This window comes from Bombina bombina, chromosome 6 (genome assembly GCF_027579735.1).
Source record: "Bombina bombina isolate aBomBom1 chromosome 6, aBomBom1.pri, whole genome shotgun sequence".
Lineage (NCBI taxonomy): Eukaryota > Metazoa > Chordata > Amphibia > Anura > Bombinatoridae > Bombina > Bombina bombina.
Genome location: NC_069504.1, coordinates 100588047 through 100615344, shown reverse-complemented (window position 1 = coordinate 100615344; position 27298 = coordinate 100588047). Strand labels below are relative to the sequence as shown.

Sequence of the window (27298 nt, the reverse complement as noted above, 5' to 3'; positions counted from 1 at the left end):
GATTCTTGGTCAAAGAGGTTTCTCTGACTCTGTGATTAATACTATGTTACAGGCGCGTAAATCTGTATCTAGAGAGATATATTATAGAGTCTGGAAGACTTATATTTCTTGGTGTCTTTCTCATCATTTTTTGGCATTCTTTTAGAATACCGAGAATTTTTCAGTTTCTTCAGGATGGTTTAGATAAGGGTTTGTCCGCAAGTTCCTTGAAAGGTCAAATCTCTGCTCTTTCTGTTCTTTTTCATAGAAAGATTGCTATTCTTCCTGATATTCATTGTTTTGTACAAGCTTTGGTTCGTATAAAACCTGTCATTAAGTCAATTTCTCCTCTTTGGAGTCTGAATTTGGTTCTGGGGGCTCTTCAAGCTCCTCCGTTTGAACCTATGCATTCATTGGACATTAAATTACTTTCTTGGAAAGTTTTGTTCCTTTTGGCAATCTCTTCTGCCAGAAGAGTTTCTGAATTATCTGCTCTTTCTTGTGAGTCTCCTTTTCTGATTTTTTATCAGGATAAGGCGGTGTTGCGAACTTCTTTTGATTTTTTACCTAAAGTTGTGAATTCCAACAACATTAGTAGAGAATTTGTGGTTCCTTCATTATGTCCTAATCCTAAGAATTCTAGGGAGAAATCGTTGCATTCTTTGGATGTTGTTAGAGCTTTGAAATATTATGTTGAAGCTACTAAGTCTTTCCGTAAGACTTCTAGTTTATTTGTTATCTTTTCCGGTTCTAGAAAAGGCCAGAAAGCTTCTGCCATTTCTTTGGCATCTTGGTTGAAATCTTTATTTCATCATGCTTATGTCGAGTCGGGTAAAACTCCGCCTCTAAGGATTACAGTTCATTCTACTAGTTCAGTTTCTACTTCCTGGGCGTTTAGGAATGAAGCTTCGATTGATCAGATTTGCAAAGCAGCAACTTGGTCCTCTTTGCATACTTTTTCTAAATTCTACCATTTTGATGTGTTTTCTTCTTCTGAAGCAGTTTTTGGTAGAAAAGTACTTCTGGCAGTGGTTTCAGTTTGAATCTTCTGCTTATGTTTTTCATTAAACTTTATTTTGGGTGTGGATTATTTTCAGCAGGAATTGGCTGTCTTTATTTTATCCCTCCCTCTCTAGTGACTCTTGTGTGGAAAGATCCACATCTTGGGTAGTCATTATCCCATACGTCACTAGCTCATGGACTCTTGCTAATTACATGAAAGAAAACATAATTTATGTAAGAACTTACCTGATAAATTCATTTCTTTCATATTAGCAAGAGTCCATGAGGCCCGCCCTTTTTTTGTGGTGGTTATGATTTTTTTGTATAAAGCACAATTATTCCAATTCCTTATTTTATATGCTTTCGCACTTTTTTCTTATCACCCCACTTCTTGGCTATTCATTAAACTGAATTGTGGGTGTGGTGAGGGGTGTATTTATAGGCATTTTAAGGTTTGGGAAACTTTGCCCCTCCTGGTAGGAATGTATATCCCATACGTCACTAGCTCATGGACTCTTGCTAATATGAAAGAAATGAATTTATCAGGTAAGTTCTTACATAAATTATGTTTTTTTGTATCAGGAGGGGTAATATATAGTGTTATTATTTATATAGGTAACACTAAATGAAAGAGCTGGGCCTGATAGATTTGCACAGCATACAGGGAGAGTGGAATAAAGGCGCTGGGCTGAGGGGCCCCACAAATGTGTCTTGCCCAAGGCCCCGCAATTGGTAAGGGTGGTCCTGACAGTAGCAGCCCCATTACAGAATACTCACTCTTATGATAATGCCTCAAAATAAAATTAGATTTTAATCACATTTTGTTATGTGTAATTACCTAATGAGAAGTGTACAACTCAGTTACAAATTACTGATGAATGTTTTCTTGCTCAGTGGGGCTCAGGTCCACACAACAGAACTTGGTAGGTTTGATGTTGTCCAGGGGACCTAATTTTTATTACTTTGTTCTAAGTAAAAGCAAAAACTGAGCTCGGTAGAGAGTCATAATCAGGAGCATTGCATAATGAAACAAAACCATATCCTTGTCCTCTTTCTTTGCTGCTCCCAAGATGATCAGATGAGTATCTGTGTTTTCTTAAGCATGCTATAAATATAGTCTTATTTGTATTTATTATTCTTCGTTTTATGTTCATTAAACATATTACTAGTCACCATTAATTGGTGCTCCAATCATCCTTGTTTCCCATAAAAGCTTATGCATACCTGGAATTGTCTATAATCAGGAAGCGGATATTGCCTGGTATCCGGGGAATGCTGCCTATATTCTATTAGAGGTGGTTGCCTGTAGTCCATAGGAGGAGGTTGCTGGTAATCCACTACAGGTGGGTGTCGATAGTCTACAGGAGGCTGCCTATAGTCTGTTGATGGCTGACGATAATCTGTAAATGGTGGTTGCCTGATGTCAGGCTTTACATCCTGTCTGGCTTTTACCTCCGACCTGTAGCTGGATAAAGAATGAAAATGACATTAGATAAATATATTAGTCGCACTATATTGTAGGTTATTAAACTCATTTGATTTTGTGGGATGTGCTACTGTAAATAGTAAATTAACAAGTTTTCAGCACTTTTCCATGACAAACATCTGATACTTACATTACGAAAATGGGTCTCTGAAATCGGATTTATAATTTGTTTTGGCAACAAACAAACAAAAAATATTTTAGAAAATGTTCCCAAACAATTAGGTCATTTGCACAAAGAATGTCACAGAATGTACCTGCTTTCATGCCCTTGCAGCTGTAGTGGCTGTGGTGGCAGCGGCTGTGACACAGGACTGTTCTGCGCTACAGGGCTCTGCTGTGCCATTGGGCTGTGCTGCTGTGCCATAGGGCTTTGCTTTTCTGAGCTTGGTGCCGAAGCTGGGCTGTTTAATTCTGCACAATACAAAATTACAGAAACAAACCTGTCATATGGTGGCATTTAACAAAGGGCAGGAGATGGTAATCACATTGAGATATGTTCCACAGCTACAGAACCTTTGTAATATCAAAAGGCAATATGTGTTATAGAACAACCAATAATGTATGCTTTAGCATTTTCATTTGAATAGATATCTGCTTGTCACTTCAATATTGCTAACCTTCATCAACTAAAAGTATTAGTAACTTTCTTTAAAGGGACATCATATTCATAGCACATAAGTAATGAAGCTCTGCCTTGCAAAATACATGTTTCATTATTATTTAACACTACAATGTTGTTAGCCCAGTTAAGAAGAGTTTACTTATCAAAAGCAGTTCAGTTTTGAAAGTCCTGTGGAATCAAAGTTTCTGTTTTCTTTGAGCTAGCCAGTTAGGGACAGATGTAAATAACTTGTGCTCTGATCTAACCAATCACTGGGCAGGATTTTGCAGTCTCAGGCACTTTTCCCCACACCTCTTATGGGGGAAGTGAAACAAGCACACTTTTCAGAGGTATTTTACAGCAAAATAAAGAATGATAAATAATGAAAATACAGGTAGCCCTCAGTTTATGCTGGGGTTAGGTTCCAGAAGGAATGGTTGTAAATCAAAACCGTTGTAAATTGAAACCCAGTTTATAATGTAAGTCAATGGGAAGTGAGGGAGTTAGGTTCCAGGTCCCTCTCAAAATTGTCACAAGTAACACCTAATACATTATTTTTAAAGCTTTGAAATGAAGACTTTAAATGCTAAACAGCATTATAAACCTAATAAAATAATCACACAATACAGAATATATAATTAAACTAAGTTAAATGAACTAAAACATCTGCTAAACAGCATTATAAACCTAATAAAATAATCACACAACACAGACTTCACTTGCATTTTTCTGCAAACAGTTATTTCTATGCATTCCAATCTGGACTGATTTATAGACAGGAAGAACTTGTTCCTTTGAAATCTGCTCGATAGCTCAAGTCTGGTTAAACTGATTAATTTCAGCTTGCTTGGCTTTGCTGCAACACAAGTGGACAGCTCCACCTACTGGCTATTTTAATAAATGCACTGCTTCTCAATGCTTTTCAATAGCAGTCACATGACTGGAAAAAAAAGGTTGCTATTCTGAAACGGTGTAAATTGAACAGTTGTAAACCGAGGGCCACCTGTGTATAGCAATGTTGTTTTATTTTCCTTATTTAAACATTTTATGCATACATTAAATGCTGAGTTTAATGCCCTTTTAATACAAGCAATTTTACATACCTATGGAATGAGATTGCTGTCAAAAAGTGTGTGATTCTTTATCATTGTACATAAATTGTAACACGAATACAAACCTAAATTTTAAAATACAAATTTTTCCCCTTAGAATACAAATCTTTAATTACAGTTCTTTTTTTTTTGGAAGTACAATTTAGTTTATGTTTTTTGGAAATACAATACAATGTTTTCTTTAGGAGGTACAATTTTTTAAAAATTTTTTTTTTGGAATTACACTTCTAGCATGTGTCAAAACATTGTAAAAAAATTCTAGTTCCCACTTTGCTAAACAACTTGTGATGTCATGGCATTGAGTTCAGTAGTTTGCCTGGGAACTAGCTGCTCTTTTGCTTTCAATTAAATGTGGAGAAATGGCTGACAATCCCAGCACATCAATATCTCAGGTAAACGTTTTAACATTTATTGTGTAACATACAACATGGCTTAACATGCTTAAAAATGATTATTCTCATTTGCATCATACAACACTATAAAGAAAAATATTGATATTGATGTTTTAATTACAGTTTTCATGGTAGCAGCAACATCTCACTGCTAGCATTTGGTTTTTATTATTTTTTTATGTTTTACCATACAACATTCTTTAATATATCCAAAGTGCGTATTCTGCTTTGTATTATAATAATAATGTACTTAGGAATGTTGATTTTGATCATTCCTAGGCAAACTACTAAAACGAATGCTATGACGTAAGTCCTTTAGCAAAATAGGAACTAGAATTTATTTTTGACAATGACAAATGATAGAAGAGTAATTCCAAAAAAGAATTGTATTTGTAATGAAAGATTTGGATTCTAAAAAAATTGTATTTCCAAAAAAAATTGTATTTAAAAATTTAGATTTTTATTAGTATGTACAATGGAAAAGAATCACACACACTTGACTTTTTGACAGCAATGTATGTGAATATCTACATACAAATTACTCCAAATTTCAAATTGTTTTAATTTTATGTTATTAGTGTAATCTGTGCTATAAATAAAAAATACCATATCTTTCAAAGCTTGAGTATATGTGAAATAGATACACTTAAAAAATCCATGAAAGCTCCACAAGAAATTCTAATGTGTTCAATAAATTCTAATGTGTTTATCAACCACTTTAAACTTAGGGGAATACATAAATTTAAATGTTTACATCAAGCACTTAAAAGTGCATGTCATATATATTATATATTTTTTCTCTGTGATCTGAAACTTAGAAGAATAAAGTAACCTACACAGAAAATGTGCTTGATAGTGTGGTACAAATGAATTAAGCCTTGGGAAGGTAGAAAACAGTCATTATATCCTTCCACAATATAAAGTTGCATTACAAAATAGTATATTTGCATTTGTGTCTTTAATACTTGCAAGGAAAGAAAAAGAATCTCACACAATTTGCCTACAGACGAAAATGACTGAATAAATCTTATTTTACACATAAATAAGTACTTTACAAGGATAAGTGTATTTGATATAAAAGTATAGAATGTCCTTTATTTATTCCTTTCAGCAGTAGCCGTAGGGGTGGCATCAGCTACAGGGCGCTGCTATACCATGGGACTATGCTGCAACACAAGTCCTTTGTTCAACCTAAGACAATAAACCGATTATCTAAACTTCGCCAGATCAGACGTGGTTTTTCACACCGACCCTCGCAGGGGCTGTCCTGGTGGAATTATTTTAAAAAAGGGGCAGTCCCTGCGAGTGGCGAGAAGTTTCCTATAGAAAGTAATGCAGCTTGCTGAAAAAGGACATTTCACTGTGAATGACGAAGATAGCAGTGAGCGGGGGGGGGGGGGGGGGGGAGGGGGGGGCCTCACTTTAAGAACTAAATCCTGCATTAAAAAATAAACACATTTATGCTGCTTTCTGCGCATAGCATCTTACAATTGCCTCTATTTTCATATATATGTGTTTTTCTATGATATTAAAGGGACATTAAACCCCAAAAAATTATTTCATGATTCAGATAGAGAATACAATTTAAAACAACTTTCTAATTGACTTCTATTATCTAATTTGCTTAATTCTCTTGATATTCTTTCCTGAAAAGCATATCTAGATAGGCTCAGTAGCTGCTGATTGGTGGCTGCACATAGATGCCTCGTGTGATTGGCTGACCCATGTGCATTTCTTCAACAAAGGATATCTAAAGAAAGAAGCAAATTAGATAATAGAGGTAAATTGGAATGTTGTTTAAAATTTTATTCTCTATCTGGATAATGAAAGAAAAATTTGGGGTTTTATGTCCCTTTAAGTATTTTGCGTACTTTGTCACAACCTCTGCAACTTTTAGTTTGCAAGAAAAAATAAATATGCTGGGATTTGAGAGACAATTTCATACAAACCCAAGGAACACCCATGTTCTGCCCATTTTACGATAAAACAAAAATGATTTTGTACTTATTAGTAAAAGTTACTGTGTTTTTTGCACAGTGTACTTAAATTAGGATTTACGCTGTTCATATTTATTGCAATTTATTCCTGTGTAATTTACATACAAATTTTATGTTTTTGATAAAATACAACTTTTTATGAAGATTCATTCATCTTAACAATACATTTTTTTCTGCATATTTATGTGTGAATGGTTCAATTAGTCATTTTGTATTATTTTTAATTTACGTTTTTCATTGTGCACTTTTACGTATGCTTTTCCTTCCCAAACGAATATGCCCCTTAGCAAGACACTGTTTCAGGAAGAAGGGGCTATAGATAATTCTACCAGGGAAATAGAAGTACGGACGAGCGTTCTTAAATAATCTCACCAGCTCACAAGATAACTGTGCCCAGTAAAGAAGCAAATAGGAGGGCTTTTAAAAAGGAAAGCAGGGAAAGGAGTAGAAATTGCTTACCCCACTAGTACCACATTTTAGCTTTGATTTGTAGCTCAGTCTCTTTAATAACCCCTAGATGCAATGACCATTGATTCTCTGACCGTGGTGCTGAATCTAGGCTTTAAAAGGGGCACTCAAGTCAAAATTAAACTTTCATTATTCAGATAGAGCACACAATTTTAAATAACTTTCCATTTCACATCCATTATCTAAATGTGCACAATGTTTTTTATATGCACTCTTTCTGAAGCACTATCACCTACCGAGCATGTGCTCGATTCACAGAATATATGTTTATGTATTTTGTGATTGGCTGATGGCTGTCACATGATGCAGTGGGAGGGAAAATAGAACTAGCCTTAAAATGTGCTAGAAAGAAATAATCTACTATTCATATAAAACTCAAGTGCTTTTGCATTGTCTTTTTATTATGCATCTATTGCTATTCTACTGAGTTTAGCGGTCCTTTAATTTTGCACAATAGACAAGTAAGTACAGGCCATGAAGCCCTGTGCATGTGCAACAATGTTTCTTGTAACTTTTATCAATAACAACAGCTTTCATGGCCCTACACGGTTCCTTCACAGCCTGAGATGGTTGCTGAAAACAATAAACATGTTTTCTGTGCAGTTTATTGTTTATTTGGATTGTTTATTATGTTAATTTGGATTGTTGCTTTTTTATGTTAAAAGTTTAAAATATTGTAATATTTTCTTTAATGTATGATTGAAAAGGTTACACTTCCTTGTCCCTTTAAGCTAGGGTGGTCTCTGAACATCTCTGCTATCCAATTTGCCAATCCTTTCTAATCTCTGCAATATAGGATATTTTCAAGACGTTCACATAAAATCTTCTAACAGTGGAAAAAGCCCAAAATAGCTAAAGCAGCAATTGATACAATTTAGAATTTCAAAATAAAGGGACATAAAACTCCAAATTGTTCTTTTATCTTGTTAAAAAGTAGGTAGAAACAAGCACATGCAAGTGTATAGAGCACCATATGGCAACAGTTTTGCAAGAATACTTTTAACAATTTTACATTTCCCAAGGCACTAGGTGGCAGCAGTGTTTGCTGCAATGTAGTGCTCCACACACACTACATACCTAGGTATGCTCTTAAACAAAGAATACCATAAGAACAAAGTAAATTTGACAATAGTATGCTCTGTATCACAAAAGAAAGATTTTGGGCTTTATGTCCCTTTCTAGTATAGAATGTCAGAAAGCAAACAGGGTAGGACAATGTGTGTATCTATGAACAGTATCCAAAAATTATATATTCATTTTTTTCAAAGCAAACAACAATCAAAGGATAGTTTTTTCTACAAACAGTCTACACAGTCAAGTAAATCAGTTATTACTTAAAGGGACAGTAAAGTCAAAATGAAACTTTCATGATTCAGATAGGGCATGCAATTCACTTTTATCAAATTTGCTTTGTTCTTTTGGTATTCTAAACCTAGGTAGGCACGTAAACTGATTTCTAAAGCCGTTGAAGACCACCTCTTATCTCAGTGCATTTTGACAGTTAGACATTGTTAGTTCACGTGTGACATATTGATAACATTGTGCTCACTCCTGTGGAGTTATTTATAAATCAGCACTGATTGGCTTAAATGCAAGTCGGTCAAAAGCACTGAGATAAGAGGCAGTCTGCAGAGGCTTAGATACAAGGTAATCACAGAGGTAAAAAAATGTATTAAAGGGATAGTAAACACCAAAAATGTTATTTTTTAAAAAGATAGATAATCCCTATGTTAACCATTCCCCAGTTTTGCATAACCAACACTGTTATAGAAATATACTTGTTACCTCTGTAATTACCTTGTATCTAAGCTTCTGATGACTGCCTCCTTATCTCAGATCTTTTGACAGACTTGCATTTCAGGCAATTAGTGCTGACTCTTAAATAACTTCACGTGCAAGAGCACAGTGTTATCTATATGAAACACATGAACTAATGCCCTCTTGTGGTGAAAAACTGTCAAATGCAGAGGCGGCCTTCAAGGGCTTAGAAATTAGCATATGAGCCTACCTATGTTTATCTTTCAACTAAGAATAACAAGAGAACAAAGCAAATTTGATGATCAAAGTAAATTAGAAAGTTGTTTAAAGTTCCATGTCCTTCTGAATCATTAAAGTTTAATTTGGACTTTACTATCCCCTTAATATAACTGTGTTGGTTATGCAAAACTGGGGAATAGGTAATAAAGGGATTATCTATTTTTTAAAATAATAACAATTTTCAGAAGACATCACTGTATTTTTTATTTTTATATTAAAACATATTTCAGTTAATAGAATTAACTAGAACAAGGCTATGCATTTACCCAGTATTAGTACAATTATAAACCATAATGTAGATCAAAGTTAATAATGCCCCCAAGATATAGGAAAATAACAAATAAGCAAATATAAGTGCCAATAATAACAAACATAATAAAAGCTAAACCAAATATTAGGGGGGGGGGGCTCCCTACACTACTCTATAGCTACTAAGCACAGTGGTTTCAGTAAATAATGTGTAAATTAGCGCTACTCCCATTAAAACTAAAAACTATATAGGTATAGCTATATATTGTACCAAAATGCCATCAGATATATGTAGAAATATGTATTTATGAATAAATAGAACACATTCTGTTATGTGAAGAACATTGGAATGTGAAATATTCATATTTTCATGTTGGGTTAGGACACTTGACAATATGCGATCGGGTTTGCATGCGAGTAGGGTGTTTTTCCCCCACTTATTTTGCTCCATTGACTTCTATGGGGGAATATGTTAACATGTGCATGATATTTGAAATTTGTTTTTTTGTGCGCATTGGGTTAACTTTTTTACTTTCAACTTATAATACAAGCACTACCCAACTCACGCAAAAAGCTTACTTCTAGTGTTAAATACCGCTCCACTTGTAATCTGACCCTATAGGTCAATATATACATTATTTCTATATGGAATAAGAATTTATTCACAAAATATTTGTATGTCTCAAGTTCTCAAATGGGTGCATATTTTAATATTACATAAAAAACATTTAAAATATGTATTATTTTTTTATTTCATCCTGTTGTTTGTTTTCCTGTGTTTATACACAACACAACATATATCACTTTAAATCTTTTACTGCCAGATATCTGAAATGCCCTTTGTGAACCCAGAGTTTAAAAGCATACCAGTATTTTCTTTAACTTCTCAATCACAGAAAAGTAAAGAACATAGAATTCCCTAGATGGTTACAAGTACAAAACTACAAAATGTTGATATGAAGCTTTAGGTCAGTATGTTAAACAAGTGTAAAATTCTAAAAGTTTAAATAAAATGTAACAAAAGAACAAAAAACCGTAATACAAATGTTTGGGCTATTGCAACATCTATTGTGGCAGTTGTAATAGTCACAGAAACAAAACAGTTCCCCACTCATGATTTTGCAGCAAATACATGTTGAGTTACCCCCATCTTAGATACTGGCAGACAGTCTGCCAATATGAAAATGTAAGGCTTTTTTTTATTTTTTTATTACTAAATATTTTTAATAACCCTACCCCCTCCAACTAGTGCCCACCATCTTAGGTACTGGCAGCTGTCTGCCAGTAATTATAAAACACTTTTTTGTTGTTGTCATTTGTAAAAAAAATGTTTTAAAAATATTATTTTCTGTAGTGTAGTGGCCACCCCACCTCCGATTGGGTGAAGGGGTTAAACACCTGTTGCGATTGTGTAAAGTTTGAGCAAATTCTGTGTAAAGTTTGAGCAAATTCTGTAACCTGAGTTTATTCAAAATGTTGCAAACAATAGCTGATTTAGACAATTGCAGCATTTTGAAGAAAAATTAGGTTACAGAATTTGCTTTTTGGTTGCTCGATGCAGTGTGAGACAAGCACAATTTTTACACAGAAACACCGATTTATTGGATAGAAGCTCACAGGCTGATAAGGAAACCCCCATAGCTCTGTTGGTAGTGACAAGTCCCTCAAGCACAAAAAAATGTAATCAATGCCCTTTTTTAGATATAAGAAAGAAAAAATATACTTTAATGTCCGCTTAAAGGGACAGTCCACTTGAAAAATGGTATTGTTTAAAAAGATAGATAATCCCTTTATTGCCCATTCCCCAGTTTTGCATAACCAACACAGTTATATTAATATACTTTTTACCTCTGTGATTACCTTTTATCTAAGCCTCTGCAGACTGCCCACTTATCTTAGTTATTTTGACAGACCTACAGTTTAGCCAATCAGTGTTGACTCATAAATAACTACACAGGAGTGAGCACAATGTTATCTAATATAGCACACATGTGTCTAACTGTGAAAAAAAACTATCAAAATTCAGTGAAATAAGAAGCAGCCTTTGACGGCTTAGAAATCAGTTTGAGCCTACCTAGGTTTAGCTTTTAACAAAAAAATACCAAAGGCTTTATTTTTAACATAAATAAAGCCTTTAGGAAATACAAATTATTTTTTACATTTTGGTTAATCCCTAAGGTATTAATTTTATGGCACTGAAAACTTCCTGAAAATAAGGGATTATATACAGAAATTCACAAATTTGACTTGTCTGTCCCTTTAACACACCAATTACTTTCACAATAAACTATAATTTGTGGAATGTGAAACAAGTAATGTTAAATAAATCAGAAAGTCACATTAATAGAAATAACCTATAAATATATCTAATACAGCAAGCACTACCATAGCATTTTCCATGCCACCTGCACCAACACAGCTGCATTTGTGAATTTCTGTATATAATCCCTTATTTTCAGGAAGTTTTCAGTGCCATAAAATTAATACCTTAGGGATTAACCAAAATGTAAAAAAATAATTTGTATTTCCTAAAGGCTTTATTTATGTTAAAATTAATCCCATGTCTCCTTCAAATGTCTCGCTTGAGCACAATAATTTGTACTTGCACAACACAATCGTTCAGAATTTAGCTGCAAATCCTTCAATTCTATGCTATAAGAACACAGGTGGCAGGAGATGTTTGATTATTTTTTAAAAAGGAATTAAAAACCAAAAAAACATTCCATAGAAATCTAAATTTGCTAAATTGCTTTTTACATTTGTTTTGGAAGTAGAAGAAGATATCAACGTCAACATTTGATACTCCCTGAAACACACGAGGAAGTATTTATAAAAAAGTTCTAGAAATGAGTATGTTTTATGTATTCATAGAACATGCCTTTTACAGCTGTTAACTCAGAAGTAAATCAACATGTTTCCATTAGACATAATGAGACCTTACATACTGCTGAGAATATTCTACTTACCCTCCTGAGGAACGATGCAAAGCGTTACACTTAACCCCGCATCTTTAATCAGTTTTACAATATCTGCATGAGGCATGTTAATAATAGACTGGCTATTCACAGCTAAGATCCGGTCTCCAACTTTCAGCCTTCCACAGCGATCCGCAGGGCTTCCCTCAATAATGCGTCCGATTTTATGCGGTACAGCTGGAGAAGGTAAATAAAACTAAATTTATTTATGCAAAGGAGACTATGAAACAGAAATTCTGAAGAAATGAATTAAAAGTTATAATGATACCTTTAGCATACAGACTTATAATCTTGTGCTGATGCAAACAGTTCTCTTATAGAAAAACATAGCCTCAAAAGAGATTTATTTTGCCCTCTCGAAGCTTGGTTTATACACAACTCTAGTCTGGATTTTCCAACAATATCTATAAGACCATAGAAAAACATATCAAAGGGAAGTATTTAAACATTTTTTGTCTGAAATATTTAAAGTAAAAGCTGTACTTCCTGCTAATACCTATTGGTTAATATATACTTCCTATTAAAGGCACATTAAACCCAAAATATTTCTTTCATGATTCAGATAGAGAATACAATTTGAAACAACATTCAAATGTACTTATATTATCTAATTTACTTCATTCTTTAGATATCCTTTGTTGAAGAAATAGCAATGCACATGGGTGAGTCAATCACACAAGGTATCTATGTGCAGCAACCATTCAGCAGCTACTGAGCCTATTTAAATATTATTTTCAACAAAGGATATCAAGAGAATAAAACAAATGAGATAGTAGAAGTATATTGGAATGTTGTTTAAAATTGCACGCTGTATCTAAATAATGAAAGAAATCATTTGGGCTTCATGTCCCTTTAACGCCTTAGTGACACAACACTTTTCAATTTTCTTATCATTTGGGACCAGGGCTATTTTTACATTTCTGCTGTGTTTGTGTTTAGCTGTAAATTTCCTCTTACTCATTTACTGTTTACACACATATTATACAGGGAGAGCAGAATTATTAGGCAAGTTGTATTTTTGAGGATTAATTTTATTATTGAACAACAACCATGTTCTCAATGAACCCAAAAAACTCATTAATATCAAAGCTGAATAGTTTTGGAAGTAGTTTTTAGTTTGTTTTTAGTTTTAGCTATTTTAGGGGGATATCTGTGTGTGCAGGTGACTATTACTGTGCATAATTATTAGGCAACTTAACAAAAAACAAATATATACCCATTTCAATTATTTATTTTTACTAGTGAAACTAATATAACATCTCAACATTCACAAATATACATTTCTGACATTCAAAAACAAAACAAAAACAAATCAGTGACCAATATAGCCACCTTTCTTTGCAAGGACACTCAAAAGCCTGCCATCCATGGATTCTGTCAGTGTTTTGATCTGTTCACCATCAACATTGCGTGCAGCAGCAACCACAGCCTCCCAGACACTGTTCAGAGAGGTGTACTGTTTTCCCTCCTTGTAAATCTCACATTTGATGATGGACCACAGGTTCTCAATGGGGTTCAGATCAGGTGAACAAGGAAGCCATGTCATTAGATTTTCTTCTTTTATACCCTTTCTTGCCAGCCATGCTGTGGAGTACTTGGACCCGTGTGATGGAGCATTGTCCTGCATGAAAATCATGTTTTTCTTGAAGGATGCTGACTTCTTCCTATACCACTGCTTGAAGAAGGTGTCTTCCAGAAACTGTCAGTAGGACTGGGAGTTGAGCTTGACTCCATCCTCAACCCGAAAAGGCCCCACAAGCTCATCTTTGATGATACCAGCCCAAACCAGTACTCCACCTCCACCTTGCTGGCGTCTGAGTCAGACTGGAGCTCTCTGCCCTTTACCAATCCAGCCACAGGCCCATCCATCTGGCCCATCAAGACTCACTCTCATTTCATCAGTCCATAAAACCTTAGAAAAATCAGTCTTGAGATATTTCTTGGCCCAGTCTTGACGTTTCAGCTTGTGTGTCTTGTTCAGTGGTGGTCGTCTTTCAGCCTTTCTTACCTTGGCCATGTCTCTGAGTATTGCACACCTTGTGCTTTTGGGCACTCCAGTGATGTTGCAGCTCTGAAATATGGCCAAACTGGTGGCAAGTGGCATCTTGGCAGCTGCACGCTTGACTTTTCTCAGTTCATGGGCAGTTATTTTGCGCCTTGGTTTTCCACATGCTTCTTGCGACCCTGTTGACTATTTTGAATGAAACGCTTGATTGTTCGATGATCACGCTTCAGAAGCTTTGCAATTTTAAGAGTGCTGCATCCCTCTGCAAGATATCTCACTATTTTTCTGAGCCTGTCAAGTCCTTCTTTTGACCCATTTTGCCAAAGGAAAGGAAGTTGCCTAATAACTATGCACACCTGATATAGGGTGTTGATGTCATTAGACCACACCCCTTCTCATTACAGAGATGCACATCACCTAATATGCTTAATTGGTAGTAGGCTTTCGAGCCTATACAGCTTGGAGTAAGAGAAAATGCATAAAGAGGATGATGTGGTCAAAATACTCATTTGCCTAATAATTCTGCACTCCCTGTATAATGTTTTTCTCGCCATTAAATGGACTTTCTAAAGATACCATTATTTTCTTTATATCTTATAATTTACTATAAAAAAAAATATTACGAAAAAAATGGAAAAAAACACACTTTCTCTAACTTTGACCTCCAAAATCTGTTACACATCTACAACCACCAAAAAACACCCATGCTAAATAGTTTCTATATTTTGTCCTGAGTTTAGAAATACCCAATGTTCTTTGCTTTTTTTGCAAGTTATAGGGCAATAAGTACAAGAAGCACTTTGCTATTTCCAAACCATTTTTTTTTCTTCAAAATTTGCATGTTACATTGTAACCCTGATATCTGTCAGGAATCCCTGAATAACCCTTTACATGTATATATTTTTTTTTAGTAGACAACCCAAAGTATTAATCTAGGCCCATTTTGGTATATTTCATGCCACCATTTCACTGCCAAATGCAATCAAATAAAAAAATCATTCAAAAACTTTAGGTTTCTCACTGAAATTATTTACAGACAGTTAGTGCAATTATGACACAAATGGTTGTAAATGCTTCTCTGGGATCTCCTTTGTTCAGAAATAGCAGACTTATATGGCTTTGGCATTACTTTTTGGTAATTAGAAGGCCACTAAATGCCACTGCGCACCACACTTGTTTTATGCCCAGCGGTGAAGGGGTTAAATAGGTAGCGTGTAGGTTTAATTTTAGCTTTAGTGTAGTGTAATAGACAACCCAAAGTATTGATCTAGGCCCATTTTGGTATATTTCATGCCACCATTTCACTGCCAAATGCGATGAAATAAAAAAAATCGTTCACTTTTTCACAAACTTTAGGTTTCTCACTGAAATTATTTGCAAATAGCTTGTGCAATTATGGCACAAATGGTTGTAAATGATTCAATGGGATCCCCTATGTTCAGAAATAGCAGGCATATATGGCTTTGGCATTGCTTTTTGGTAATTAGAAGGCCACTAAATGCTGCTGAGCGCCACACTTGTATTATGCCCAGCAGTGAAGGGGTTAATTAAGTAGCGTACAGGGAGCTTGAATGTTTAATTTTAGCTTTAGTGTAGAGCTCAGCCTCCCACCTGACACATCCCACCCCCTGATCCCTCCCTGAGTATTAACCCCTTAAGGACCAAGGACGTACAGGGTACGTCCTACAAAAACTGTCACTTAATGACCAAGGACATATCTTGTACGTCCTTAGGGTTTTCAAGCACTGGAAGCGATCATGATCACTTCCAGATGCTTTTAGGGTATTGCAGTGATGCCTCAATATTGAGGCATCCTGCAATACCCTTTCTTAAGCATCCGATGCAGAGAGACACTCTGTGGCCCTCTCTGCATCGGCCAGTGATGGTGCCGATCGTTGGTGGGTGGGAGCTATTGCAGGGAGGCGGGTGGGCAGTCCATTGCTGGGAACTTCCGTCCCTTGAGGGATCTCATTCACTTAAGAACAAGTGGTGAGAGAGGGAGGGGGGAATAATATTGGGAGGCTGGAGGGTATTGAGGGGGGCAACTACACTACAGAAAAAGTTTGATTTCTATAAAAAAAGGGCAAATTTTATTGAAAAGTGGGTACTGGCAGACAGCTGCCAGTACCCAAAATGGTGGCAAATAGTGAGAGGGGGGAGGGTTAGAGAGCTGTTTGGGGGGGCTAAGGGAGGTTGGGTGGTAAGAGGGGATCCTACACTGCAGAAAATATATAATTTATAAAAAAATAATAAAAAAAAAAAACTACTTTTTTTTTTATACTGGCAGACTTTCTGCCAGTACCAAAGATGGCGGTGACAATAGTGAGGTGGGGGAGGTAAGAGAGTTGTTTAAGAGGGGTCAGGGATAGGGCCAGCTCTTAAGCTTATACATTGCCCTTTTTTCAAATAAAGATACCAAGAGAACAAAGAAAAATTCATAATAAGAGTAAACTAGAAATTTGCTTAAAATTGCATGCTCTATCTGAATCATGAAAGAAAAAATTTAGGTTTAGTATCCTTTTAAGCCATAATGATATCATATTGTAGCTGCCATCTACAGGTTTGATATTGTATTACACTGTTTTACAGAAGTCACAGCACAGGATTATAATTTTTTTATTTTTTTGGTATTTATTTCAGATAGTTTTGCAAAACAACTGTTTTTAGTTTAGTATTAATTAATCAATAGCTCTCATGTTCATTTTCCCTTTTTCAGTTATGTATAAAACCCTGCTTAGTAACTGCTATTTCTGTAGTATAATTTAAAAGGACATAAAATGTAAAATAAAGTGCAGTAAAAAAAATATGTAATTTTTATTTATTTTATTTGCATTTCCTGTATTTTAAAAGGGACAGTCAAGCCAAAAAAACTTTCATGTTTCAAATAGGGCATATAATTTTAAAGGGACAGTCTACACCAGAATTGTTATTGTTTTAAAAGATAGATAATCCCTTGTTTACCCATTCCCTAGTTTTGCATAACCAACACAGTTATATTTATATATTTTTTACCTCTGTGATTATCTTGTATCTAAGCCTCTGCAGACTGCCCCTTTATTTCAGTTATTTGACAGACTTGTAGTTTAGCCAATCAGTGATGGCTCCCAGGTAACTTCACGTGTACGAGCACAGTGTTATCTATATGAAAAACATGAACTAACACCCTCTAGTGGTGAAAAACCATTTTATCCAATTAGTGCAGTGTCTGCCACAAGCCTCGGGCGTGATCACAATGTTATGTATATGGCTCACATAAACTAGCTCTCCCCTGTTGTGAAAAGCAAATAAAAAAGCATGTGATAAGAGGCGGCCTTCAAGGTCTAAGAAATTAGCATATGAAACTCCTAGGTTAAGCTTTCAACTAAGAATACCAAGAGAACAAAGAAAAATTGGTGATAAAAGTAAATTGGAAAATTGTTAAAATTAAAATTACATGCCCTATCTGAATCATGAAAGTTTTTTTTTGGACTAGACTGTCCCTTTAAACAACTTTCCAATTTACTTTTATCACCAATTTTGCTTTGTTCTCTTGGTATTCTTAGTTGAAAGCTAAACCTAGGAAGACTCATAAGATAATTTCTAAGCCCTTGAAGGCCGCTTTTTGCTTTTTTATTTGCTTTTCACAACAGGGGAGAGGTAGTTTATGTGAGCCATATAAATAACATTGTGATCACGCCCGTGGCTTGTGGCAGACACTGCACTAATTGGATAAAATGAAAGTCAATAGATAATAAATAAAATGTCATGTGATCAGGGGGCTGTCAGAAGATGCTTAGATACAAGTTAATCACAGAGGTAAAAAGTGTATTAATATAACTGTGTTGGTTATGCTCAACTGGGGAATGGGTAATAAGGGATTATCTATCTTTCTAAACAACAAAAATTCTGGTGTTGACTGTCCCTTTAAGTGTGGAAACTGATTTAAATCTGTCATTAATTGCCCACAGTAAAGGAGATAAACTAACTTTTTAAGAATATGTCCTTTATGAACCTTGACGCAAAGTTATACATTTTGTCAAGAAAATACCAGTTTTAAATGCATGTAAATGATTTATCTACTATGTATCATATTGTAAAGCAGCTTTTATATTTTAATAACTAATAATTATTTACCAATGACTTTTAAAATCACATAAAATTGCATCAGTATGAAAACAAGGCTCCACTTTTAGATAACAAAATTGATTATGTTTAATTACATTTTATTTCTGAGACCCTTATCATTATTAAGTATCTCAACACAAGTTTATATCTGGGTTATGTGAAAACAAAAGTTAATGGCGGATATTTTCTGATTGCATAATCATTGTCAAAACGTCTAACTGTATTGTAATTTTTCAAATACCTCAAAATATTGAATAAAAAGTACACTAAAACAAGGTACAAAATGGATAAATGTAACTACTATGCATTGCTAAAGAACTAAAATAAATGTTGCTTAAAGGGATATGAAACCCAATTTTTTTCTTTCATGATTCAGATAGAGCATGCAATTTTAAGCAACTTTATAATTTACTCCTATTAACTATTTTTCTTTGTTCTATTAGTATGCTTTGTTGAATGAGCAGCAATGCACTACTGGTTGCTGAGTGAACACGTGTGAGCCAATGATAATCAGTATATATATATGCATCCACCAATCAGCAGCTAGAACCTAGGTTCTTTGCTGCTTTTGAGCTTTCATAGATAAACCTTTCAGCAAAGAAGAGAAGGAAGCAAATTAAATAATAAAAGTAAACTGGAAAGTTGTTTAAAATTGTATTCTCTATCAGAATCATGAAAGAAATTTTTTGGGTTTCATGTCCCTTTAAAGGGATGCTAAACCCACATTTTTTCTTTCATGATTCAGATAGAGCATGCAATTTTAAGCAACTTTCTAATTTACTCTTATCAATTTTCTTCGTTCTCTTGCTATCTTTATTTGAAAAGGCAGGAATCTAAGCTACACAGTCACTAGTTGATCACTTTACTAACACTTTACTTACACATTTATAAGCAAAAATGGTAACAAAATGGTGGTGCAAATAAACGACATGTTTACACTTATGTTTTGAATATTTAAACAACCAATATAAGTTTAAAATAAAATACATCTGCATATTATTCCCAGGTCAAACTTTGCTTTGAATACATCATAATATCTATCATTTATTTCATTTGTATAACCCTTTAATAAGATGCTTAAATCTCTTTAAGCAAACATAATAAAAACTAGAATACATTTAGAGCACAAACAAACAAGTGAGGAGCACCAAGCTGGGTAGGGTTAAAAATAAATATCTTTATTTCAATGTCGATAAAAACATAAGGGTTACATTTGCCCTAGGTAAAACCTCCAGAGCGGGAAACAAGAAAAAAGAAAACATAGGCTGACGTGTTTCGGCATCAAGCCGTACTCGTAGCCTCGTGTAAAACTTTTCACACTCTAAGCTTTAAAAGCAATTTCCTATTAGCTGATTGGACTAGAAGTACACACCTTCAAACATAGTTACCAATCAGTGATCCCTGTACGTTTAGTATCCCCTCCTCTCCGTTAGAACATTAAGTGATAGGCATGTGAGTAGATACGCCCCTTATGTTGATACTGTCAATATTAGTTCCTTGCGCTCATAGCGATTAAACGCTGTTAGGCAGAAGGATTACAAATGAGCATTCAATCTTAAATTACTGATAGCTGAATATGCCAACCAGTTAGTTCTGTACACTAGTGAAAATTACGCCAAAGCTTTTTAACACTAGCCCGAGTGCCTCTGAACTAATATATTAACCCAACCAGTTCATACACAGGGTTGCCGTTAACTACACTTGCCACTTTAGAAAACTAGAATGTTCTAATAGTATTCAGTAAAGGCTATACATCCTCCCTAATGCTAAATGTGCCTAATACTGTTCACACCGAGTGACCCGTATTTGAATCTGGGGAACCCCTACTTAGTGGGAACATGGGTATTTTTATTATATAAATACATGTGTGTGGCTCCTTTATGATTCTAAATTTGCATGATACTCAATTTTTATTGTTTATATAGAATTGATACCCAATTTGTATTGTTTATATAGAATCTGGAATACAGAATCTAGAGAACCCTGTCCTAATAAGACAAATTGCTTCTTCTGAAGAGATGGCTTATAATGAGTAGTCAAGGCCCCAAATCTTAAGAGAATAGATTAATTTAATGTCATGTTATCTTGGCATGTTGCCAAGAATTAATTGTGCCCTGCTCCTCTAACTCACAAACTTGTACATACTGTGCTAAAGAGGATGTGTAGGTGTGTTAGACTGGTATCAGAGCCTTTTGCATATAAATATATATGGAAAGAGGTTACCAAAAATTAATGAGGTCAAATTCAGAGTTCAGGCCTTCTGGAACCCTGGTTCTCAACCTGAAAATCCAGAAGGCCTCTCGTTCTGCCAATTTCCTTGTCCTACTAACTCCCGATTTGACTTTTTGAACCCTCTCTATTAGATTCCACTTGAAGCTTCTCACAGCCTTGTCATGAAACCTTGAGAAATGGTTAATGAGAGGTGTAGTAAGGGTACCTGCCCTAATGTCCGCTAGGTGTTCTTTTATTCTGACTCAAGCCTCTCGTGTGGAGAGACCCACATATTGGAGTCCACATTGTGTACAGGAGATTACATATACTATATACGTAGAGTGGCAATTGTGGCAGGTTTTGATTTGGAATGTCTCCCCTATAACCAAAGAGCTGAAACTATTGCCTGTTTGCACCTTGGCACAAGCTACGCAAGTCATGTGGTTACAGCAATACATCCCATTAATTCTGAGCCAGGAGGAATTGTCTTTATATGGAGAGATACCGAGGAGGACATGGCTAGGCTTGTTACCTGCCTTAATGCTAATGAAGCAGGTATTAGTTTTACCTCTGAATTGCATGAAATTGAGATTAATTTCCTAGACCTCACTCTCGTGGAGACACCAGACAAAAGTATAGAGACAAAGGTTTATCGCAAACCAATATCAGGCAACTCTTTCCTTCATGCCTCCAGTTGCCACCCTCAAAGAGTATTCAATGGTGTGGCGAAAGGTCAATTCATACGCCTAAAAAGGAATTGCACGAACGATGCAGAGTATGAAAAACAAGCTGATGACCTAAGTGAGAGGCTGAAGGAGAGAGGCTACAAGCATTCCTCCATACTAAAAGCTAGAAGATTGGTCAAAACATTAGATAGGAACAAACTCCTAGACAGATCCAAAAGACAGCCTGACACAGATACAGGGAGTACTAGCAGTAAAGTTCTGTTTATTACAGAATATTCCCAACAATACTCCCAAATATGTGGAATTGTAAGGAAACACTTTCCACTTATTACAGCGGATGATGACCTCCAAAAAATAGTGGAAGGGGGAATTAGGTTTGCCTATATGAGATGAATGACTGTTGGGAATATTGTGGTGCCCACTAGAAACAAATAAATAAATGATAGATATTATGATGTATTCAAAGCAAAGTTTGACCTGGGAATAATATGCAGATGTATTTTATTTTAAACTTATATTGGTTGTTTAAATATTCAAAACATAAGTGTAAACATGTAGTTTATTTGCACCACCATTTTGTAACCAAAGTTTCTTCTTTTTTGGTGAGGGTAATAAGAACAGTTATAAATGTGTTAGTAAAGTGAGCAACTAGTGACTGTGTAGCTTAGATTCCTGCTTTTTCAAATAAAGATAGCAAGAGAACGAAGAAAATTGATAAGAGTAAATTAGAAAGTTGCTTAAAATTGCATGCTCTATCTGAATCATGAAAGAACAAATGTGGGTTTAGCATCCCTTTAAAGGGACATGAAACCCAAACAATTTCTTACATGATTCTGATAGAGAATACAATTTTAAACAACTTTCCAGTTTACTTTAATTATTTAATTTGCTTCCTTGAGGGCCAATATGGCTCTGGGGCCAGTACTTTGAGACCATCTCATTGATGATGATAATACAACATTTTTATTTCATAATATAGAGAATACAATTTTAAACAATTTACTTTATCATCTTGGTATCCATTCCTGAAAAAAAACCAATGCACATTGGCGAGCCAATTACACAAGGCATATATGTGCAACTACCAGTCAGCAGCTCCTGAGCCTACCTAGATATGCTTTTAAACAAAGGATACTAAGAGAACAAAACACATTAAATAATAGAAGTAAATTGGAAAGCTGTTTAAAATTGCATGCTGTATCTGAATCATGAAAGAAGAAAAAAAATAGGTTTCATGTCCTTTTAATACTACTGTATATATACTGTGTATATATATAAATATATATAAGAAATTATATTAACATTCTTTTGTAAGACACAATATCCTTTTTAGAAAGCTGCCTTAATAGATCAGCATTTTAAAGCTGATATTGCACCCGATATGTTTAATTCAGAATGTCAAGAAATAAGAAGAACTCTCTGGTAATCCAGATACATATGTTTTGCATACATAAAATGTTTGTCGCTGTTAAAGTGACTGGCTTATATTTTGGAACTATAACAACATTGTTTAGTTTATAGATGTGTGAATGTTATGACATTTGAATGTTTTAATAAATTAGATGTAACATTATTTTTTTAAAAAGTGAATGCTATATTTTGGTTTGATTGAATAATGTAAAAAATTATAGATGGAATGCAAGATTCATTTAAAAAACAAATGAAATGTAGTAATTAAAATTGTGACATTTATTACACACACACATATATATACACACATATATACACATACACATACACACACACATATATATATATATATATATATATATACATACACACACATATATAAATACACACATACATACCCACATATATATATATATATATATATATATATATACCACACACACACATATATATATATATATATATATATATATATATATATATACACACACACACACACACACACACGTATATTTATATATATATATATATATATATATATATATATATATATATATACACACACACATGGGGGTATTTGTTCATATATAGACATATAGATTATTTAAAATTATAATAAAAACTAAATACATATGTTTCTCCAGCACCAAAATCTTGTGATTAAACAGGGATTTAAAAACTCCCTTTAAAGAAAACCATATGCATATTTCAAAGACAGAAAATAATTTATTTGGACTGTAATGAACAAGAAATATGCCTTGTTTCTTAATGTCAACTTCAACATTTTAATACTTCTGGAAGGTGACTAATGTTTTACAGTAGGTTTGGAAGCTTTCCAAAATAAATCAATTGTATTTTCACTGTATTTTATTGTTCACAGCTCCATGAGAGTAAGTAGTGTTATTCTTAAAACTCATAGAAATATTTTTATGTAACAAAATGTATATTGATTGTAAAACAAAATACTGTCTTTTATGGCACAGAAACAAATTCTGATAGGGTAGAAATAATAATAATAATTATAGTAATAATAACAGCAGCACACTATACTTGCAGTATATACAGTATCTATGTACCACCAATGTACAATGCCTGTACCCGAACAACACATATATGAAATCATTGAAAGGGACATCCAAAAAAATGTAATTTAGTGTTGAGTTTAACAAAAAAAATGCATATTGGTGCACAACCAACATCTGTGTATCAGTTCCTTACTAGCTGATAAAGACAACTGCCACATGTCTATTGGTGGACTGGATCATGATAGAAAAATAATAATTTTATTCATAACAGGAACAAAACCCCCTATCCCCTATTCTAAAATTGACTTAGTATGCAATTGATAAACAAAAACAAGTTTCCTTGCCACAGTTTATTTGTGTCTGAAACTGGGTAATTCAGATGCAAAATACTTCTATTGACAGCAACAGCTTTATAGTTGTGAAAGTCACAGAAATACAAGGGTGCACCTAGTACAGGTCGGAGAGAACTTAGTAGTGATATAGAAAAAAAAATGTGACGCACTTGTATTTCTTTGGACTTTCAGATTGATCACATAGGACGTGGACCATGATCTCAGCACAAATTGCTGTCTGGGTAAAACTAGAGAAATATTTGTTCTTATCATCAATTGGGGGTTATGTCAACTGTTAAGGACTTATGCGGTGATGAACGGATCTAGTATTGGACTTTTATATACACCTTGCATGTTGTTGCTATTTTGTTATATGTATTTATTTATAAAATATTTTACCAGGAAGGATACATTGAGATTTCTCTCATTTTCAAGTATGTCCTGGGTTCAATCTTTTATACAAGGTACTTTCCTGCCCATTGTTATTTATTTTCATTATTTCTGTTAAATGCACCCCTTTCATTTGTATTACTTTATAATTGAATTAAAAAACAAAATAGAATGGACAAATCCTGAAGTTTTATTAACAAGAACTGTCCTATGTTCTACTGGTTACACTAACTGGCATTTTCAGTAAGAGTATAATTGACCTTTAAATAGATCAGAATTGCATAATCAGCATATGCATAATAAAATACAAGGCAATTAAATGTTCTATTCGAATTATGAAAGTTATATCTTGTCCAAAAGAAACCAAAGCTCTTCTCCAAAAAAAATTGTGATTTATTACGCAGTAAGTTAGCAAACAATTGTCATACAATGGTGGCACAAAGCTGATCAGTTGCAAAAACATCACTGCCTTGCAAATCCAGAAGAGCTGGTATCTGATAAGCATACTACAGTAAAGAATGGGGAGCAAAGCATAGTGCCCCCAATAGCTGAAATTTTGTCTAATTATCTGCATCTTTAAAAAATAAAAAATCTAAATCATTACATATCAAAGGACCTTAACATCGCTTTGAACAAGGTAACAGTATTTTTATCTTCTGTCCTAATATGTACCATTACTGCCCTCCTTAAAAGGACCCAAATATATATTTTGTTGGTCTTTCATTATACTTATGATTATGTCCTCATGAAAACAGACTACACCATTTAAACTGCTAAACAATGGCTCATATAAACTTTATTGGTTTGCAAGTATATATATATATAGTATAGTATATATATATATTTTAAATTTTATAAAATCTTTATTGAGAAATATAACGTAAAATGAATGACATCAAAGTAATATGACAAAGACGACATATCATACCTAGTACAGAAATATTCATATGTTAAATTAACATTCTCAGTACACTTTTTGAAAATCAAGTATAAGATTAGAGCAAAGTAAATTAACAATAGAAAGAGAACAAAACAAGTTAAAGGACCAGTCAACACAGTAGATTTGCATAATCAACAAATGCAAGATACCAAGACAATGCAATAGCACTTAGCCTGAACTTCAAATGAGTAGTAGATTTTTTTCTGACAATTTTAAAAGTTATGTCTATTTCCACTCCCCCTGTACCATGTGACAGTCATCAGCCATTCACAAATGCATACATGTACCATGTGACAGCCATCAGCCATTCACAAACGCATACACACTTATTCTTGCACATGCTCATGCTCAGTATGAGCTGGTGACTCAAAAAGTTTAAATATAAAAAGACTGTGCACATTTTGTTAATGGAAGTAAATTGGAAAGTTGTTTAAAATTGCATTGTCTATCCGAATAATGAAAGTTTAATTTTGATTGAGTGTCCCTTTAAGTAATAGGTGTAAGCATCATGTTCTCGCTTCTGATAAGCAACCTTATAATAATGGACCTAAATAAATTACCACTGTATTGTGTATGTAAGTGAACAATCATTTAAACAATGTTATTTCTCATTGCTATAAAGATCTAATACTTAACAGTGTTGCAAATGTTATACTTGCAACCATACAAAACTTTTAAATATGATTGTTTAGGAGTATAAATCTCTATATAAGAAAAAAGAGAAAAGAAGGAGGAATACAAAAATATAAGAGATCATAAATTATTCCCTATCAGCATGGAAAAACAAAACAAAACATAACACTAGGAAAAAAGGGGGAGTGGGGGAAAAAGTAAAAGGATGAGGAAAATAATTTCACAAAGTCCATCTCTCTTCACGATTCTCCCCCACTGCATCATTCACACAGATATACCCAAGGGAAAGGAGATGCTACTGGGTTTCAAATTGGGAAAAATGAACCACTTACACAAATAGATATTGCTTACCACAAGACCCAAATGGGTGGGTATCTAATGTACCTTGTGTAGAGTGGAAAAATTCTTCCATTTTCCTAATATTGTCAATAATGTCTAAAATGTGTGACCAGAAAGATGGTTTCTCCTTCAGCCAGGCTCTCGCTAAAGTCAATTTATATTCCATAATAATAATAATAATAATAATGAGGGCTCTCTGTTCAAAACATAATCTATTCAATCCATTATGAAACAGGGCTGTAGAAGCAGAATTTTTAGTACATCCAAGTTCGAAGCGTACTTGCAGAGTTTTGACCCACAATGATTAAATTGAAGGGCATTTACTAGGGAATATTTTAAGTAAAATCTGTGGAGCCATGTGTCACCTAACAATTTATAATATAACTTGTATAAAGTACAACAGTGTATGGCTTTTTTAGTGCCTTATGCCAGACTGTACATAAAGTGGTAATTGATCTCTCTCCCACTGGCTGATATAGCGCAACTTGACTAATTTAGGGCAATTCAGCAGAAGGACATAAGGTGTTGTAATTGGATTGAATTCCGATGGAGAGGATAGGCGTAGTTGTTTAGAAGGAAAACACCATGATCGTAAGATGGAGTAAATTGGTCTCAATTCAAAGTTTTTTGTTTTTTTTAAAGGACTTGTTTATTAATATATCAGAATAAGGGATTATGCAATTTGCGTTATAAAGATTGCCAATTATCGAAATCTCCAATTGATTTCCAACCTGCAGATGTGTGTCTGAGACTCCCGAAAGGATTCGCCTAATAGAATGGAGAGGAGAAGGATGCTGGGCTATTAGTCTCATGCCGATGAGACCTCAAACCTTTAAGACATTCTTGCATATTCTTGCACAATTGAATTACTAAAACAAGTTGCTGCTTCGCAGTATATAGGTAACCATAAAAGGTCTGCGAGTAA

At 34.2% G+C, this 27298-nt stretch overlaps 1 protein-coding gene and 1 long non-coding RNA gene across 2 annotated transcripts in view; one reads left to right on the top strand and one right to left on the bottom strand.

Moving 5' to 3' along the window:
- Positions 1 to 27298, bottom strand: part of MAGI2 (membrane associated guanylate kinase, WW and PDZ domain containing 2) — a 986849-nt gene that overhangs the window by 190910 nt on the left and 768641 nt on the right. Inside the window, exons 15-17 of the mRNA XM_053716523.1 lie at positions 12290 to 12475; positions 2722 to 2878; positions 2206 to 2446 (exon numbers count right to left, since the gene is read on the bottom strand). Coding sequence (XP_053572498.1) covers positions 2206 to 2446; positions 2722 to 2878; positions 12290 to 12475 — 584 coding nt within the window. The remainder of the gene's footprint in view (positions 1 to 2205; positions 2447 to 2721; positions 2879 to 12289; positions 12476 to 27298) is intronic.
- Positions 4543 to 27298, top strand: part of LOC128662657 (uncharacterized) — a 28332-nt gene continuing 5576 nt past the window's right edge. Inside the window, exon 1 of the long non-coding RNA XR_008402802.1 lies at positions 4543 to 4572. This is a non-coding gene — a long non-coding RNA (uncharacterized LOC128662657). The remainder of the gene's footprint in view (positions 4573 to 27298) is intronic.